The 16,752-nt window shown below is 43.3% G+C and overlaps 2 protein-coding genes across 13 annotated transcripts; one reads left to right on the forward strand and one right to left on the reverse strand.

Annotated features, from left to right (window-relative positions):
- Window positions 1–1,096: 1,096 nt before the first annotated feature.
- LOC125534933 (ethylene receptor 2-like) lies at window positions 1,097–5,319 on the forward strand. The gene is made up of 3 exons (XM_048697980.1): window positions 1,097–1,603; window positions 1,876–3,861; window positions 4,478–5,319. Exons 2-3 carry the CDS (start codon window positions 2,056–2,058, stop codon window positions 5,003–5,005), a joined length of 2,334 nt encoding a protein of 777 aa, XP_048553937.1. The 5' UTR covers window positions 1,097–1,603; window positions 1,876–2,055; the 3' UTR covers window positions 5,006–5,319.
- Window positions 5,320–6,841: 1,522 nt separating this feature from the next.
- LOC125534934 (polycomb group protein EMF2B-like) lies at window positions 6,842–14,460 on the reverse strand. 12 transcript variants are annotated; one of them, XR_007294560.1, is made up of 23 exons: window positions 14,189–14,460; window positions 13,483–13,629; window positions 13,315–13,370; window positions 13,010–13,118; window positions 12,719–12,878; window positions 12,569–12,640; window positions 12,375–12,422; window positions 12,161–12,297; window positions 11,576–11,635; window positions 11,322–11,446; window positions 10,703–10,767; window positions 10,084–10,136; window positions 9,775–9,828; window positions 9,628–9,687; window positions 9,430–9,476; window positions 9,207–9,349; window positions 8,592–8,721; window positions 8,415–8,463; window positions 8,023–8,105; window positions 7,643–7,726; window positions 7,468–7,547; window positions 7,285–7,374; window positions 6,842–7,196 (listed from the first exon to the last, which is right to left on the reverse strand). XR_007294560.1 is itself a non-coding variant. In XM_048697985.1 (23 exons), exons 3-23 carry the CDS (start codon window positions 13,569–13,571, stop codon window positions 7,082–7,084), a joined length of 1,842 nt encoding a protein of 613 aa, XP_048553942.1. In that variant the 5' UTR covers window positions 13,572–13,633; window positions 13,913–13,918; window positions 14,189–14,422; the 3' UTR covers window positions 6,842–7,081. The 12 variants fall into 12 exon arrangements, 11 of the variants coding, with proteins under 11 accessions (XP_048553942.1, XP_048553939.1, XP_048553944.1 ...); XM_048697985.1 differs by lacking the exon at window positions 8,023–8,105 and adding an exon at window positions 13,913–13,918 and having other exon boundaries at window positions 13,467–13,633; window positions 14,189–14,422; XM_048697982.1 differs by lacking the exon at window positions 8,023–8,105 and adding an exon at window positions 13,913–13,918 and having other exon boundaries at window positions 13,483–13,633; window positions 14,189–14,421.
- Window positions 14,461–16,752: the final 2,292 nt, after the last annotated feature.

Raw genomic sequence — 16,752 nt, forward strand, 5'->3', positions numbered from 1 at the left:
GACACCATTGGATACAAATTGGAGTGAAATACTATTGAGGAAATCTCGCGTCCGGAACTTTAAACATTTATGGATGTATGCATTTTGAAAATTCTGTATTTTAAATGACGTGTTTCAATTATATTTAAAAAGAGCTTAGTAATATTTTATTATATACTTTGTGTATGCGTCACTATAGGGCCAACAACACACGCAGAACGCTTCATGTTTAGTTGTAGAAAGGGAAAAAGTCAATATATATATGCCAGTATATATGAGTGAGGATTAGGGAAAATACACAAGAGCTCCTGATCGCTCCACCCCCATATGATGATATCAAATTTGGCTGCCCTATCCACCCCGTTTGAAGTTTCGCAAAAAATACCAGAAAATATATGCATGGGGAAGAAACTCAATCTAAACTACGATCCATCCAAACAGTTTCTTTGTATACATAGGAATTTGTTGTCTTTTTACCGAGAATACCACGAATGTAATTTTTTCATGAAACTTCACACGGGAGTATATTGCGCACCCAGGATTGATATGCCAAAATCCCAGGTTTATTTTGGATTTTCCAGTATATTTTTGAATTTATTGTTCATATTGGGGGGATAGGGGAATATTCAAAAGTCCTTACGATAGTAGAACAACTGCTGATCCAAACTTTGAAAAAGATATGATAGTATGTGTTACATTCGGCCAGACGAGAAGTATAGAAAAGAAAAGATCTCATTTTTTTCCCAAGGCATGAGAAGGCGAATATCCATTTCTTAGCCCAGCTCATCTGCACCCGTTCAAGAAAAAAAGTGAGAAAAAGTACAAAAGAAAAAAAAACTTCAAAAAAGAAAAGAAAATAGCATGATAGATAACTGGTGCGTGAGAAGCGCTCCAAATTTCAGATCATTTGGACATATGAGTAGGTCTCAGCGAAAAGACAAATTGCTGAGAGATACTCATATGTCAAATGATGTGAAATTTGGAGGGCACCTGATGAGCTATTGGAGTAGTATAGTATTGTGTAGGTGGAAGAAAATGGCTATGTCTTTCTATCTTTTTCGTTTCTTTTCTTGGTAGGTCAGCTGGAGGAAAATGTGAAGACCTGTGCGCTCCTGTTGCAAAACCAAAGGAAACCAAACCAAACCAGCAGCAGCTGCTTCGTTTGCCGTGGTTTTCCAACCCATCTTCCCTTCCCTTCCCTTCTTTGGGTTTTCCGGCCGGCGGCTCCCCTCCCCCACCTCCTCCTCACCTCGCACTCTGCCTCCCTGCTTCCTACTCTACTCCACTGTAGGTCGGTCTGTAGCCCACCAACCCCGCGTTGCCCCCATCCATCCATCCATCCACCCCCACCGGACCGGTGGGAAGGGGAGGGGAAATCGGCGGGAGGAGGAGATGAGAATCTCCTTTTCTCTTCCCTTCTTCTTCTTCTTCTTCTTCTTGCTCTTTGGATCCACCGCCCGCTAATGCCGCCTAGCCGCCCCGATTCGACCCATCACCACCGCGCACCAAGGCGGCGCCGCCGGCGGTAGCTCGTGCCACAGAGGCCGGAGATTCGCCTGGCCTCCTCCTCCTCCGCTCAAGGGATGTAATTTGTGGCTGGACGGACGGACGCCGCAGCACGCAGGTCAGACCTATTTCTTACTAGGACACTAGTATAAGTTGGTAGATTTTATTTACTCGGATTTCGGTCAGAGGATTCTCTTCTTTCATCCCCTCTTCTCTTCTTTACTAGGACACTAGAAAGAAAGAAAGAAAGAAAGACATCAATTTTGGTCAGAGGATTCTCTTGTTGCTTTTCTGTTTCTTACTTACTTATTATTGGGACTTTGGGAGGGAAAAAGAAAGAAAGATTTGCGATTGATTGATTCATACTAACTGCTTGAGCATTTGATGCAGAGGCAAACCCCAATTCATTCATGCCTTCCTTCCTTCCTTGAGCCAGTCAGTAAGTCAGTCAGTCAGTCAGCAGGAATCAACCAATTGATTTGATTTGATTTGATACCACAAGAGTCAGTCAGTTGCTGCACAAAATCAAAATTCCACAGTCTGAATCTGAATGAATGAACCCTGGTATGTATGGTAGAGCCCATGGCAGCAAGAGCAATGCGGCCCTTCCCATGCTGCCTCATCTCACTGCTGCTGCTGCTGCTGCTGCTGCCGCCGCTGCCGCTGTCGCGAGCTGCCACCGGCGATTTCAGCCACTGCGGTGGCTGCGACGACGCCGACGAGGGCAGCCTCTGGAGCACGGACAACATCCTGCAGTGCCAGAAAGTCAGCGACTTCCTCATCGCCACCGCCTACTTCTCCATCCCGCTCGAGCTGCTCTACTTCACCACCTGCTCCGACCTCTTCCCCCTCAAGTGGATCGTCCTGCAGTTCGGCGCCTTCATCGTCCTCTGCGGCCTCACCCACCTCATCAACGTCTTCACCTACGAGCCCCACTCCTTCCACCTCGTCCTCGCCCTCACCGTCGCCAAGTTCCTCACCGCCCTCGTCTCCTTCGCCACCGCCATCACGCTGCTCACCCTCATACCGCAGCTGCTCAGGGTCAAGGTCAGGGAGAACTTCCTCAGGATCAAGGCAAGGGAGCTGGACCAGGAGGTGGGCAAGATGAAGAGGCAGGAGGAGGCCAGCTGGCACGTGCGCATGCTCACCCAGGAGATCCGCAAGTCCCTCGACAGGCACACCATCCTCTACACAACCATGGTCGAGCTCTCCAAGACCCTGCACCTGCAGAACTGCGCCGTCTGGATGCCCAACGAGGCCAGGACCCACATGATCCTCACGCATCATCTCAGAGAAAGGGAGATAACCGAGTCGCACAGCGGCTCCATTCCTATCTCTGACCCGGACGTGGTTGAAATAAAGGCGACGAGGGGCGCCAAGGTCCTCGGGGAAGGGTCGGCGCTAGGGACTGCCAGCAGGTGCAATCCCGAGGCAGGGGCTGCGGTCGCTGCGATACGGATGCCGATGCTAAGGGTGTCCAATTTCAAAGGAGGCACCCCGGAAATGATGGAAACGAGCTATGCTATTCTGGTCTTGGTCTTACCCGAGGACGGTTCCCTAGGGTGGGGTGAGCAGGAGCTGGAGATTGTCGAAGTGATCGCCGATCAAGTGGCGGTCGCGCTCTCGCATGCTGCTGTTCTTGAGGAGTCGCAGCTGATGCGAGAGAAGCTTGCTCAGCAGCACAGGGACTTGCTTCAGGCAAAGCATGAGGCTGTGATGGCAACTGAAGCCAGGAATTCCTTTCAGAGTGCCATGTATGACGGGATGCGCAGACCGATGCACTCGGTCCTTGGTCTCGTCTCGATGATGCAGCAGGAAAGCATGAATCCAGAGCAAAGGCTCGTGATGGACGCCATCGTCAAGACAACCAGTGTTGCCTCGACGTTGATGAATGATGTCATGCAAACATCGACGATGGACCGTGAGCACTTATCTCTGGTGAGGAGGCCCTTCAGCCTCCACTCCTTGATTAAGGAAGCGGTCAGCGTTGTAAGGTGTCTGTGTGGCTCCAAGGGGGTTGATTTCGAGTTTCAAGTGGAGAATTCTTTGCCCGAAAGGGTCGTTGGCGACGAGAAGAGGGTTTTCCATATTGTCTTGCACATGGTAGGCACTCTGATAAATCAATGCCGTGCGGGCTGCCTCTCTTTGTATGTGAATAGTTACAACGAGATGGATGAGAGGCATAATAATCAGGACTGGATGCTGCTGCGAAGAGCAAACTTTTCTGCCGGATATGTGTGTGTCAAGTTTGAGATTAGGATTAAAAAATCCAGAAACAGCCTTTTGGATGCGTCTGCCAGCCAAATAAGTCAAGAGCCGAACGCTAGCAGTTCGGAGATGGGCCTTAGCTTCAACATGTGCAAGAAGATTGTGCAGGTATTAATCATTCCTTGTCATATTATTCATGGCTCTTGCTTCTGTCATATTATTTATAGAAGAAGTGTATTGGACTCCATGCTTATTGAAGATTATATTGGCAGATAACTAACTAGTTGTTGATCCTCATCTGTCTCGACAGTTTTTCAGTTTTTCATACAGTAACTAAACATTCAGGCTAGCATGTAGTTACAATTATTTGTTTGAAAGACATGTAGTTACAGTTATGAAACTGCCAAATCACACTGGATTTTCCTGCCAGCATACTTTGTGCGGAATGCTGTGAAATCTTCAGCACTTGACTGTGGTTCAAACTGGGCGAAATAAGATTTTATTTTTTTTGGCCACTTTTGTTACAGTGGTGCTGTAATAAAAAATGAATCATTTATGCTGCTTGTTCATGCTGTTGAAACTATTAGTGAACATGATGTGATTGGCTGTAAAGAATTCCGGTGCTTGTTTTCGGTAACTATCTTTTTCTTTGTGCTCATCAGTTCATTCCTCAGAAAATATCTTACTGTGGCACTTAGGTGTTCAATCTTATTCTGTCGTTTGCTTGATGTGTAATCTATATATTTTATTATTAGCTGACTTGAGGCTTTATGTTGTGTTGCAGATGATGAATGGTAATATCTGGTCCGTATCAGACCCAGAAGGGTTGAGAGAGACGGTCATGCTGGCTCTCCAGTTCCAGGTGCAACATGTGACCCCTGTCTCAGGAGCATCCTCGGACCTATACCGGTTATCACCGATCCCCAACTTCAACGGGCTCCATGTCCTCCTGGTGGACGGTGATGACACCAACCGAGCAGTCACCCACAAGCTCCTGGAGAAGCTTGGGTGCCGAGTCTTTTCGGTCAGCTCGGGCATCCAGTGCATGACCTCCTTTGCGGGCGGCGAGTCGTCCTTCCAGCTGGTGCTTCTGGACCTGACGATGCACACGATGGACGGGTTCGAGGTGGCCCTCGCGATCCGCAAGTTCAGGAGCAACAGCTGGCCGCCACTGATCGTGGCCCTTGCGGCGAGCTCGGACGACAATGTCCGGGACCGGTGCCAGCGGTCAGGGATAAACGGTCTGCTCCAGAAGCCCGTCACGTTGGCGGCCCTGGGGGATGAACTGTATAGAGTCCTTCAGCACAACTGAAAGTTGTCGTCTCTGTGGATCTTGATAGATTGTTGTAGCTTGATGAGTAGTTGATTCCGTTTTGATCGATTATTATGCCAGGTTAGGTCCCATACAGATGACAAGAAGCATTTGTGCAAAAACAAAAAAAAGTAAGGAATTAATTGTACAGGAAGGAAGGAAGGAAGATGTAAGCCTGCCTTTTTTCGCTTTGGTGAAGAAAGGTGGGGAATTTTGGAGAGATGAAAAAAGCTACCCACTTAGGTTCTCTTTTTAGGGCTATTCATTTGTAAAGCCTCTTATCTTGGATTATTAATGATTTATTTGTGAGGCAACTCATTTGGGGGCAACCAGGTCAGGTCAGGTCAGGTCATTAACTAGCTAGCAGAGCAGACAAGATGCTTCTAATCTGGTCTGGTCCAGTGAATTGGGGTGTTTGATTTGGTTTGGTGGCTGCACTTGTGAATTCAGTGAATGCAGAAAGTAGTGTTGATACTGACTTGTTATCTTGTTGAAAGAAACTAGTACAAAATCATAATCAGGCAGACTGACTGACTAGGAGTATTTGATGCTGACCTTTTTTCTTTTAAATAAGTTTCAATCTTGTAGAAAGAAAGATAAAAGACCTACTAGTAGTAGTACAAAGGAATATATATATCTCTGCTTTGAATGAGTGTTAGGAGGTGCAGAAATTTTGCAGCTGAGATTCCATCATATGGTAGTAGGATCCAAGGCAACCTTGGCTGATTGATTATGCTTGCTACAATAATTTTGTTTTCTTTTTTTGGTGGGACAACAATATGCAAGGAGACACTTGGCAAAGGGCAACCAAGTAAAAAAACACCTCTTCTGCCTATCCTCCTCCCCCATCCCTGCCACCGGCGCCCTCCCCTCCCCCCTCGGCGCCCCCATCTCCTCCCAATGGCCAGACGCGGTGGCCGAAGGTCCCTGTTGTCGATCGGTCGAATCCTCCTCAAGCCGTCACAACGATGCCGCCTCTCCCGTCCCCCCTCCCCGGCTTCCTCGACCTCCCTAGTCGTGGCAACCGCAGAGGGGAAGTACCACGGCGTCTGGCAGCAGGGGTGGGGGACTTGGGTGGCAGACTCACCCATGCCATTGGCTCGGGTCCTCCCACACGGCCGAACTCGATGCGCTCAAGGGGGAGCGATGACAAGGACATTTAAAAAAAAAATGGATGAACATTGAGTGAGGCGTTTTGGCTCCCAGGCTCATCTGCACCCGCGTTGAATAAAAAAATCAAAATAAATACTAGAAAAATTCAAAAATTCAATTTTTTTTGACATGGTAGATAATTTGGTGCGTGATGTCCGCTCCAAATTTCAAATCATTTGGACATCTGAGTAGCTCTTGGCAAAAAAGAACAAATTTATGGTCTGTTAAAAAGCGTACTGTTCATATACTGTTCTGAACCAATCTATCTTTTTTGCTAAGAGCTGCTCAAATGTTCAAATGCTCTGAAAATTGGAGCGCACCTCACGCACCAATTTATCTTAGCACAAAATTTTGGATTTTTTCTAATTTTTTATGAATTGTTTCTTGACCGGGAGCAAGCCCAGGCTCAGAATTGGATATTCGATGAACATTTTGCTAACTTGATGATAATTTTTGAATATGCGAAACATTTTTTGAAACAAAATTTCAATTCAATGAACATTATTTGAAGAAAATCGATGAACATTTTTTTATATAGGAATAGGCACAGTGATGGACATATGACTAATGTTGCTGATATATCAAAAAAAAAATCTTTTTGTTTGGCTTTGACCGAGTGCATCTTAGATATGCAGAGCCTGCGTGTTGCTTATTTAATATGTTTGATGCTACATCTTGAGTCAATAAAAGAAAAGCGCCCTTTATATGTCGGGGAAAGCTAACACATTCTTTGTGACTTGATTACCAATTTCTTTGGAGAATTTGTAATTTAAAAGGGGAACGACAAGTGCAAAGTCTAAACATTCACAAGTATGGAGAAGTGACTTTAAAAAAAAGAAGAAGAAGACAAATATCTATCTTAGGGGAAACGACTTGGTAGGAAAGAATTATCCGGCAAACATCGACATTTTCAGTAAATGAGAATTAAAACATCTTGTTGTTGGGTTGGTATCCCTCAAGAATGGTGTTGCATGTGTTCATGGCGCGCGCATCCAGCAGGCTGTGGTTCCACAGCTTAATCATCACCAAACGCCAGCACCTGAGGGTTGTTTCATTTCATTCATTCATTCATTCAATCAGGCGCAGCAAGCAAATCAGTCAAGCCGGTCCATGAAGGAGGGACTCACCAGAGCAGAGGAGGGTTTTGTACAAGCTGCGGTCCATGAAGCCGGGAGAAGCCCTCACAGGCCCAAGGTATATGCCCATCAGCTAGCACCCTGTGAATGAATTATCATACTCTTTCAGCAAGACACGAGGCATGTAGGGTTCAGCGAGTACCGTCCGTAAAACACTTGATTTTGCACGCATACCTTTGTTTCCGAATAAATGAATTCCACATATGCATAATAAGCTTCTCATCTTTCGTGACATCAAGAAAATCAGCAAGCATCTGCAACCAAGGAAAAAAAACAAGTAATAACTTAAGATATGTTTCTAGTAGTATGTTTCTCAACCGTAATTAACGAGAGACAAATATCTGCTGACCCGTCTATCTTCCAAGTCGGCAATGTCATCGTCAACTTCATCCTCGCTGTCATGATCTGACAAAACTTGTTCCACTGCCATTGGCTACAACAATCAAGCTACACATGTCAAATGCAGAAACAAGAGTAAATGAAATTCAGACATCATGCTAGACTAGATATCAAATATTATAGAAACAAGAGTAAATGAAATTCAGACGTCATGCTAGACTAGATATCAAATGAAATGCAGGCATAAAAACCCTAAGTAATATCAAAAATCCAATAAAACAAAGCTTTAGTAGGGGCGTAAATGATGAGCAAGAAAATTATAGAACAAGAAAGCTGGCAACAGGCAGATTCTTTTTTTTTTATGCATGCAAACAAAACAGCCTTTCTTACAGTGAAGCCTTGGCATCAAATTGGCTGGCACAAGTGAAACCTTGGCAGAAAACTGTATTTGATTTGCCACCTGCTAGTTGTAACTGAACACAAATAATTCAGACATCATGCTAGCAAAACTGGCATAGTCTGGTATTTATATAAAACACCAGATCATCATATTTTAACTCAAGAGAAGCTGACAGTGAAGACAAGAGTACTACTTCTCACCAAGCTCCAACGAGTCGCAGGTCAAAGCCTAGAAAATTTTAGACCTCTCATCTACTAGAAATCAGCATCAAATTCAAATTCAGATATTTTTATATTCACATTCTGTTTTTTGGATGCCCGGTGCTCTTGTTAGTTCCATACATGACATAAGGATGAACAAAATTTATTTCCCACTCACACACCTGTGCCCTGTGAGAATGGAAGAACTGACGTTTCTGCAGAAGTTGTCGGCTGCCACATAATATACACATAAAAACAGTTGGTTTAACATTTTTCTATTGTAAATGTCTGGACAAACAAACAGCTATATATACAATGCTTAGCATGATATCAGCGAAGTATGTAAACAGAAGGGCTACTTTCTGGGATCACTTCGCTCCGCAGATAGTTTCCTTGTCTTCCCAAACTCTAGTACTGTCGGTGGTGTAAGATTGCTACCATTTAATGAGTGATCATGCTCGGCAGAATCGGGTGCTACTGAATTATTATCTGCAAATTTTAGACATCAGAAATCAGCATTTGCAGGCATGATCTGTGTCTTAGGAAACAACTTATGTGGTTTGTAGCATTCATTCAGGTAGTATAATCAAAGAACAGTTGCAATAATCTCTACCTATGGCAAGGGTCTAAATGCTATATTCAAAACAGCATGCAGGACTTCTCAGAGATGAAATTCCATGTGCAAACAAACAACTGGCTCATTCTTAATTCCAGTTTCACTGAAAATTTGACTGCTTTTGTCCACCTGTGGGATCAGTCTAGGAACAATTTTTTGATTGGTTTCATCAGGAATGGAAATTTGAAACACTGTATTTATTATATAATATAAGATAGTAGGCGAAGACACAATCAGAAACATCACTGTACAATTCGAAACACTGCATTATGGTGTTACCATTTGAATGTAGTTTATGCCACAGTAAGATACCATAAGATGACTCCCAAAAAAGAAAAAGAAAAAGATGAGAATGTACCATCTTCCCTCTGAACAAACTCGTCTTTAGACGACCCTGCCTGGGCATCTTCAGGTGAACCTGAATCCATGATATGTGGATGTACGGGGCTTATATTCTCAACTGTGGCTAGCGACCTTCGACGACGCATCTTAAGCCTTGAGCTGATGCAACACAGTTAGTAAAATCAAACAGAAATAAGATGAGCTGATCCATCATGAAAATTGATTGAGAAAGAGCGTACCAGTAGGAAAATGTTTGATGTCTTGGATCAACTCCCTTGCCCACAAGCTGGAAAATAAATGGGATTATTAGTTCGAGGCACTAATAACAGAATGTTTCAATGGAAAACAATATGCAATGCAGATTCTGCAAGTATCCTTCAGAACACTCAGCTCATTTATTATCAGGTAATTCTGGAAATTCTGTATCACTGTTTTACCTCCATTTTCCAGGCATCAGCCTTCAGACTAACATTAACAGCCTGGCATTCTTCAGATATCTGCATGAATGTAAAGAGCAAACCAACAATCAAATTATGACATCGATCAAATAAGATTTACAATAGAAATTCCAGAAGTTTACCAACCCAAAACTCAAAGTGGAATAGGTCATGCGTTGAGTTCAAGTGACACCCCAGGCCCTAGTATCGCCAGAATCACAACATTAGAGATGTGCCTCAGAGAATGTGTGCACAACATTGTTCCCATAAAAAATAAGAAAGGTCGAGCAGAAAAAGAACACAATCTAAGTTTCCTCACAAAGAACAAGAAGACATCAATGGTGCAGCGTGAACAAGACAGATTCCGTTTTACCCTAAATGTAGCAGGTGACATGATTCACCGGCCCTTAGCAGCAATAAGCAACATTTCGAATGGAAATTTGCTTCAAACTTTACCTTGTAGCTTCCACACTTTACCAAGCAAAAGGCGCAAGCAAAATCTTCGGTGACTGGTAAGAAGGGATCGACAATATTAAGAATCACGAGCCAAACAGAAAATATATGACTTGACCAACAAATGTCACTCAGTGATGCAAAACTGAACGTAGTTAATTGCAAACACCAGATTTTTGCCATGATAAGCATTCAAAACAATGTACACTGTATAATAAACACAGGAGTAGCCAACTGACTCAGCAACATGTCCTAGGATCATATGCAAAATCATGTCCTAGGTACTTCCTTTTGTGTTGTGTCGATACACTAATATTTGTATAATACATATCTCACCATGACTAATTGGACAAAGTAATAATTTTACCACCATAAAACATCATAAGCTTACATTTCAATAACATGTGTACCATCGAAAGGTCGTAGCAGAAGATATTTTACTAGTTTAGTTGCAGATATACTGATATTATTAACCTAGCATATCTAGTTAATTACGCTCCGCAAATCAGGTACAGGGAGAAAATGTAGAACACCTAGGGAAGGAAAATGCCAGTATATGATGCAAGCAAATGCCAATGGATTTGAAAACCGCATGAGCCCAAATGTTGGAGTAAGCAAGAACCTTCAGTCTTTTGCATAGTATTGTTGTAGTACTTGAAGTTGAAAATCACATTACCAGCTCTTAACCTGCGGAAAATATACATTTCCATTTGTTCACTTGGTTATACCAAAATGCAAATGTGTTTGTAAAGCTGAAAGTTAGAGCAAAGTGTCATAATAAGACCTGACCAAACACTAGGTCGGGACAGGCTGACTTCAGCCTCACCACAATACTGGAGTAGTACTTCTTTAAGACATAAACAATGTCACTTGGAACAATCATCAGTGATTTAACTTTTTTAATTACATGAGATGGAGGCATAAGTAAGCTGGGGTCTCTCTTTTGAACAATCAAGGCTCTGCCAAAGAGATGTTTCCAATTGAACCATAGATAGTGATTATGCATTTTGCACTTTTTCTCCAAAATTAACAAGTAATTTGTCTAATTACTTTCATCAATTATATTTCAGGAGAAAAACACTAAGCTTAATGATCTGAAATTACTTTTGAATTTTGATGGCAAAATCTAAAAATATCATCTCAACATGACACAAACCCAAATATTGTGTATACTAGCAGCCAAATTTAAAAGATCAACTCCATGCATTCTAAACCAACACCAAACCCAAATATTGTGTTACCTTATAATATGATGTAATGATGAAGGTGGGACATCACTGTATGAGTAACTATTATACGGAGATTCAGACATGTCTCTTGCACCAGCCTCTTGAACGGATATGCCAACTTGGAGTTGATATGAACCCTGAAACAATAACAGCAATCTTAGACAAGCTGCGCAAGTAACTGGCAGAAGGTCTACAATATAATCCGTTGCCCTTAAATATGGAAATGATAATTAGATCAATAAATAAAGGAACAGAGTTACCCTTACCGTAGCATCAATCTTATGAGAGCAAAATGTCAAGCAACTGTCCTGCTCCAGAAATTTTGGCTGGATGTACAAAAATAATCAAGGCAAGTAGGTCAACATACAGCGGAAGCAATTAACGGCCACTACGCCCCAAAAACTCTCTCTTCATTTTTCAGTTTCTAATAAAGTAAACAAAAATGATTGTGAAATCTGAGGCACAACCGAAACGAAAACAGATTTGCGTAATCACTTAAACTTCCATACACTACAGAATACAACTTTTAGTGTTAACATGGATCTTATAACATGTTGTGTTACAAAGATGCAAACTGCACTACTGATTTCACAATTTGCACCTGCACTTCTGGAACATGATTTGCTAATTAACGACAGGCACCGCAGCCTTATAGGACAACTAAAGTTACATGCTAGTACATAGGGTAAATTTTCCAAATACAGGTGGCTAACGTAATTTATTCAGTCTGAAACATGAGGATGCAAAGGATTGTCATCCATCTTATGGTTAAATTGTACTACTAGAAAAGTTGAAGTATATACATTAAGAAAACTGAAGCTTAATAATATGGAAAAGTTCAACCTAAGTACCTCTAAGAAGCTTGGGTTCATAGTAACTGTAGAAGCCAACTCCACAGTATGTCCCACATTTAAAGTCACGCAATTCTCCAACGACGAACCAAGTAAATTAATTGGTATTTTACCCCAGAAACATTTCCCTTCAAGCTCTGTCAAAATGCATCACGTAAATGATAGTAAACAGTATGTCCCAAATTTAAAGTCACGCAATTCTCCAACGACGAACCAAGTAAATTAATTGGTATTTTACCCCAGAAACATTTCCCTTCAAACTCTGTCAAAATGCATCACGTAAATGATAGTAAGTAGTTGCACTCAATAACCCCACAAATCATAGCTGGTTTCTGATATTCAATTTTTAAAAGGCACATATGTTGAGCTATACTGGCTACTAGACATGGTAATGTGATACAAACTTACTTCGGAGAGCAGATGCTTCCACATGGTCCCCAGAGCAGTTATTTTCTCCAACCTGCCCTTCTGAATCTGAAACTAAAAAAAAAAGGAACCAGATGTGACGGTAGTGAGGAGACGTGAACCGTGCACGATCACATATGATGCACATCATACCACAGCGGATAAGGATAATGCTGAGGTTGCAAGCTCGGGAGGTTGCTGCTATATTCTTGACGTCTGGAATTGTGAATGTGGCTTTGTTGTGGTCTTTACTAGCAAATTCAGTGAATGACGTAAGCAAACAGGCATGACTGAATCGATATATCGGAGAATGCTGCAAAAGATGATGGCATTGTTTAATGAGATCATTAATTAATTTGGTACAAGAATGTTTGCAAATTCACCATGCATTATGCTGCAAAACAAAATAGTGAGTGGAACTGAAAAAGGGGAACACTTACTTACCCCTTCAAGTGGGATGCTATCACTAGTAGGTGTAGCTAACAAAACATAAAGGGGGAAGATGTTGTGGTCAGTATTTGTGCCTCGAGAAAGGGATACAGTTAGTTGAATCCTACATCCACAAGCACAAACACAAACACACACTGGTCAGCATTCGCATGATGCAACAGACAAGATTCAGTTAAAGGGGTCAGAAAACTAGATACTATAAAACAGTGAAGCCTCTGCTCTGCTATCTATCTATCCATGTCAAGAAAAGAAAATAGTTTCAGAAACATAAATATGGGACCTGAATGAATGAGAGCTACCTCTTTTTGCGGTTTGCCTGTATCATGTAATGGAGGCATCTTTGCAGAAAAGCGGGCTGCAAAAGAAAGCCATTGTATTGTTGTAGTTGTTGTTGGTTGTGTGAAATGAAATGAAAACAGCTATACAGGATTTAGGGAGGGAGGGAGGTTACATATATAGTACAATACATTATCAAGGGCTCGTTTTTGGATAACATTGCAGAGCTCAACTGGCTTGCAGTACAACTTGAAGGTTTCTTCAGCAGCAAGCTGCTCATCTGGAGACAGCTCAAGTGTCGACGGTTGACGGCACATGTGGTCTGGTCCTGCCCTGCCCTGCATATTATATTATATGTATAAGTAAGTCAAACAAAAGAGGAATCTAGATACATTTTTTATTGCCATAGATAGATAGATAGATAATTAGAGACATGGTTGTGTATCTGTTGTGCTGCTATCAGAGAAGAGAAGAGAAGAGAACCTTAGCTAATGATAAACAGGCAGCGTGAAAAGAGGGAGACATTTTGCTGAATGAATTCCACGGTGGCGACCGACCATTCATTCTTGTTTTCTTTTCTTTTATTTTCTTTTCTTTTCTTGGAATTATTTATATTTATATCCTGCCCTTGATACATACATACATACATACATATACATACATACGTAGGAGTAGATACATACATACATACATAACCAGGAAAGGAGTAGAGCTAACTAGTACTAGTATATTAGCAGCTAAGGAGTAGAGTAGAGTAGATCTAATCTAACCTAATAACCAGGAAAGAAAGAAAGAAAGAAAGAGGCGGAGGGAGAATCGTATCTAACCTAATCAATCCCGCCTGGGGACAGCTAAGGTTCGCTTTGGGTTGGATCAATCAAGAAGAAGCATACATACCTAAGGATAAGGATAAGGCTAAGGATGCCCCGCGCGCGCGATGAACGGATAAGGCCGGCGGCGGCAGGGCGTCGGCGGCGGAGGACCGCCGGATCTAGGCCCCGCCCAAGCCCAAGCCCAAGCCCAAGCCCAAGCCAGCGGCAGCAGCAGCACGACGAGAGAGGAGGAGAGGAGACACAGGAAGGAAGGGAAGGAAGGAAGGAGGAGGAGGGGAGGAAGAACAAGAAGAGAACGCAACGAGTGAGTGGTGTTTTGTTTGTTTTTTTATTCCAAAACAAAATCCAAAGACTAAAATTCAAGCAGCAGCAGCAGCTGCAACAACAACAACAATAAAGCCTTTAGTCCCAAACAAGTTGGGTAGGCTAGAGATGAAACCAATAAGATCTCGCAACCAACTCATGGCTTTGGCACATGGATAGCAAGCTTCCACGCACCCTTGTCCATATCTTTGGTGATACTCCAATCCTTCAGGTCTCTCTTAATGGACTCCTCTCGTGTCAAATTCGGTCTACCCCGCCCTCTCTTGACATTCTCCGCATGCTTTAGCCGTCCGCTATGCATTGGAGCTTCTGGAGGCATGCGTTGAATATGCCCAAACCATCTCAGACGATGTTGAACAAGCTTCTCTTCAATCGGTGCTACCCCAACTCTATCTCGTATATCATCATTCCGGACTTGGTCCTTCCTCGTGTGGCCACACATCCATCTCAACATACGCATCTCCGTCATACCTAACTGTTGAACATGTCGCCTTTTAGTCGGCCAACACTCAGCGCCATACAACATTGCGGGTCGAACCGCCGTCCTGTAGAACTTGCCTTTTAGCTTTTGTGGCACTCTCTTGTCACAGAGAATGACAGAAGCTTGGCGCCACTTCATCCATCCGGCTTTGATTCGATGGTCCACATCTTCATCAACACCCCCATCCTCCTGCAGCATTGACCCCAAATACCGAAAGGTGTCCTTCTGGGGTACCACCTCGCCATCAAGGCTAACCTCCTCTTCCTCACACCTAGTAGTACTGAAACCGCACATCATGTACTCGGTTTTAGTTCTACTAAGCCTAAACTCTTTCGATTCCAAGGTTTGTCTCCATAACTCTAACTTCCTATTTACCCTTGTTCGACTATCGTCAACTAGCACCACATCTCCGCAAAGAGTATACACCATGGGATATCTCCTTGTATATCCCTTGTGACCTCATCCATCACCAATGCAAAAAGATAAGGGCTCAGAGCTGACCCTTGATGCAGTCCTATCTTAATCGGGAAGTCATCAATGTCGACATCACTTGTTCGAACACTTGTCACAACATTATCATACATGTCCTTAATGAGGGTAATGTACTTTGTTGGGACTTTGTGTTTCTCCAAGGCCCACCACATGACATTCCGTGGTATCTTATCATAGGCCTTCTCCAAGTCAATGAACACCATATGCAAGTCCTTCTTTTGCTCCCTATATCTTTTCATAAGTTGTCGTACCAAGAAAATGGCTTCCATGGTCGACCTCCCAGGCATGAAACCAAACTGATTTTTGGTCACGCTTGTCATTCTTCTTAAGCGGTGCTCAATGACTCTCTCCCATAGCTTCATTGTATGGCTCATCAGCTTAATTCCACGGTAATTAGTAAAACTCTGAACATCCCCCTTGTTCTTGAAGATTGGTACTAATATACTCAGTCTCCATTCTTCTGGCATCTTGTTTGGTTAGTCATATTATCGCTATGTCCCCGAGACCTTTCCACACCTCAATGGGGATACAATCAGGGCCCATCGCCTTGCCTCCTTTCATCCTTTTCAAAGCTTCCTTGACCTCAGACTCCTGGATTCGCCGCACAAAACGCATGCTGGTCTCATCAAAGGAGTCGTCCAGTTCAATGGTAGACCTCTCATTCTCCCCATTGAACAGCTTGTCAAAGTACTCCCGCCATCTATGTTTAATCTCCTCATCCCTCGCCAAGAGTTGGCCTGCTTCGTCCTTGATGCATTTGACTTAGCCAATATCCCTCGTCTTCCTCTCTCGGATCTTGGCCATCTTATAGATGTCCCTTTCGCCTTCCTTCATGCCTAACCGTTGGTAGAGGTCCTCATATGCCCGCCCCCTTGCTTCACCAACAGCTCGCTTTGCAGCCTTCTTCGCCATCTTGTACTTCTCTATGTTGTCTGCACTCCTATCCAGGTATAGGCGTCTGAAGCAATCTTTCTTCTCTTTAATCGCCTTATGGACATCATCATTCCACCACCAGGTATCCTTATCTTCACTTCTCCTTCCCCTGGACACTCCAAACTCCTCCGAGGCCACCTTACGAATGCAAGTCGCCATCTTCATCCACACATTGTCCGCATCCCCACCTTCCTCCCAAGGGCCCTCCTTAATGATCCCCTCCTTGAACGCCTGAGCTACCTCCCCCTTGAGCTTCCACCACTTCGTTCTAGCGACTTTGGCACGCTTATCCCGTTGGACACGAATCCGAAAGTAGAAGTCAGCAACCACCAGCTTATGCTGGGGTACAACGCTCTCTCCAGGTATCACCTTACAGTCTAGGCACGCACGCCTATCTT

Source organism: Triticum urartu, chromosome 2, assembly GCF_003073215.2.
Source record: "Triticum urartu cultivar G1812 chromosome 2, Tu2.1, whole genome shotgun sequence".
Lineage (NCBI taxonomy): Eukaryota > Viridiplantae > Streptophyta > Magnoliopsida > Poales > Poaceae > Triticum > Triticum urartu.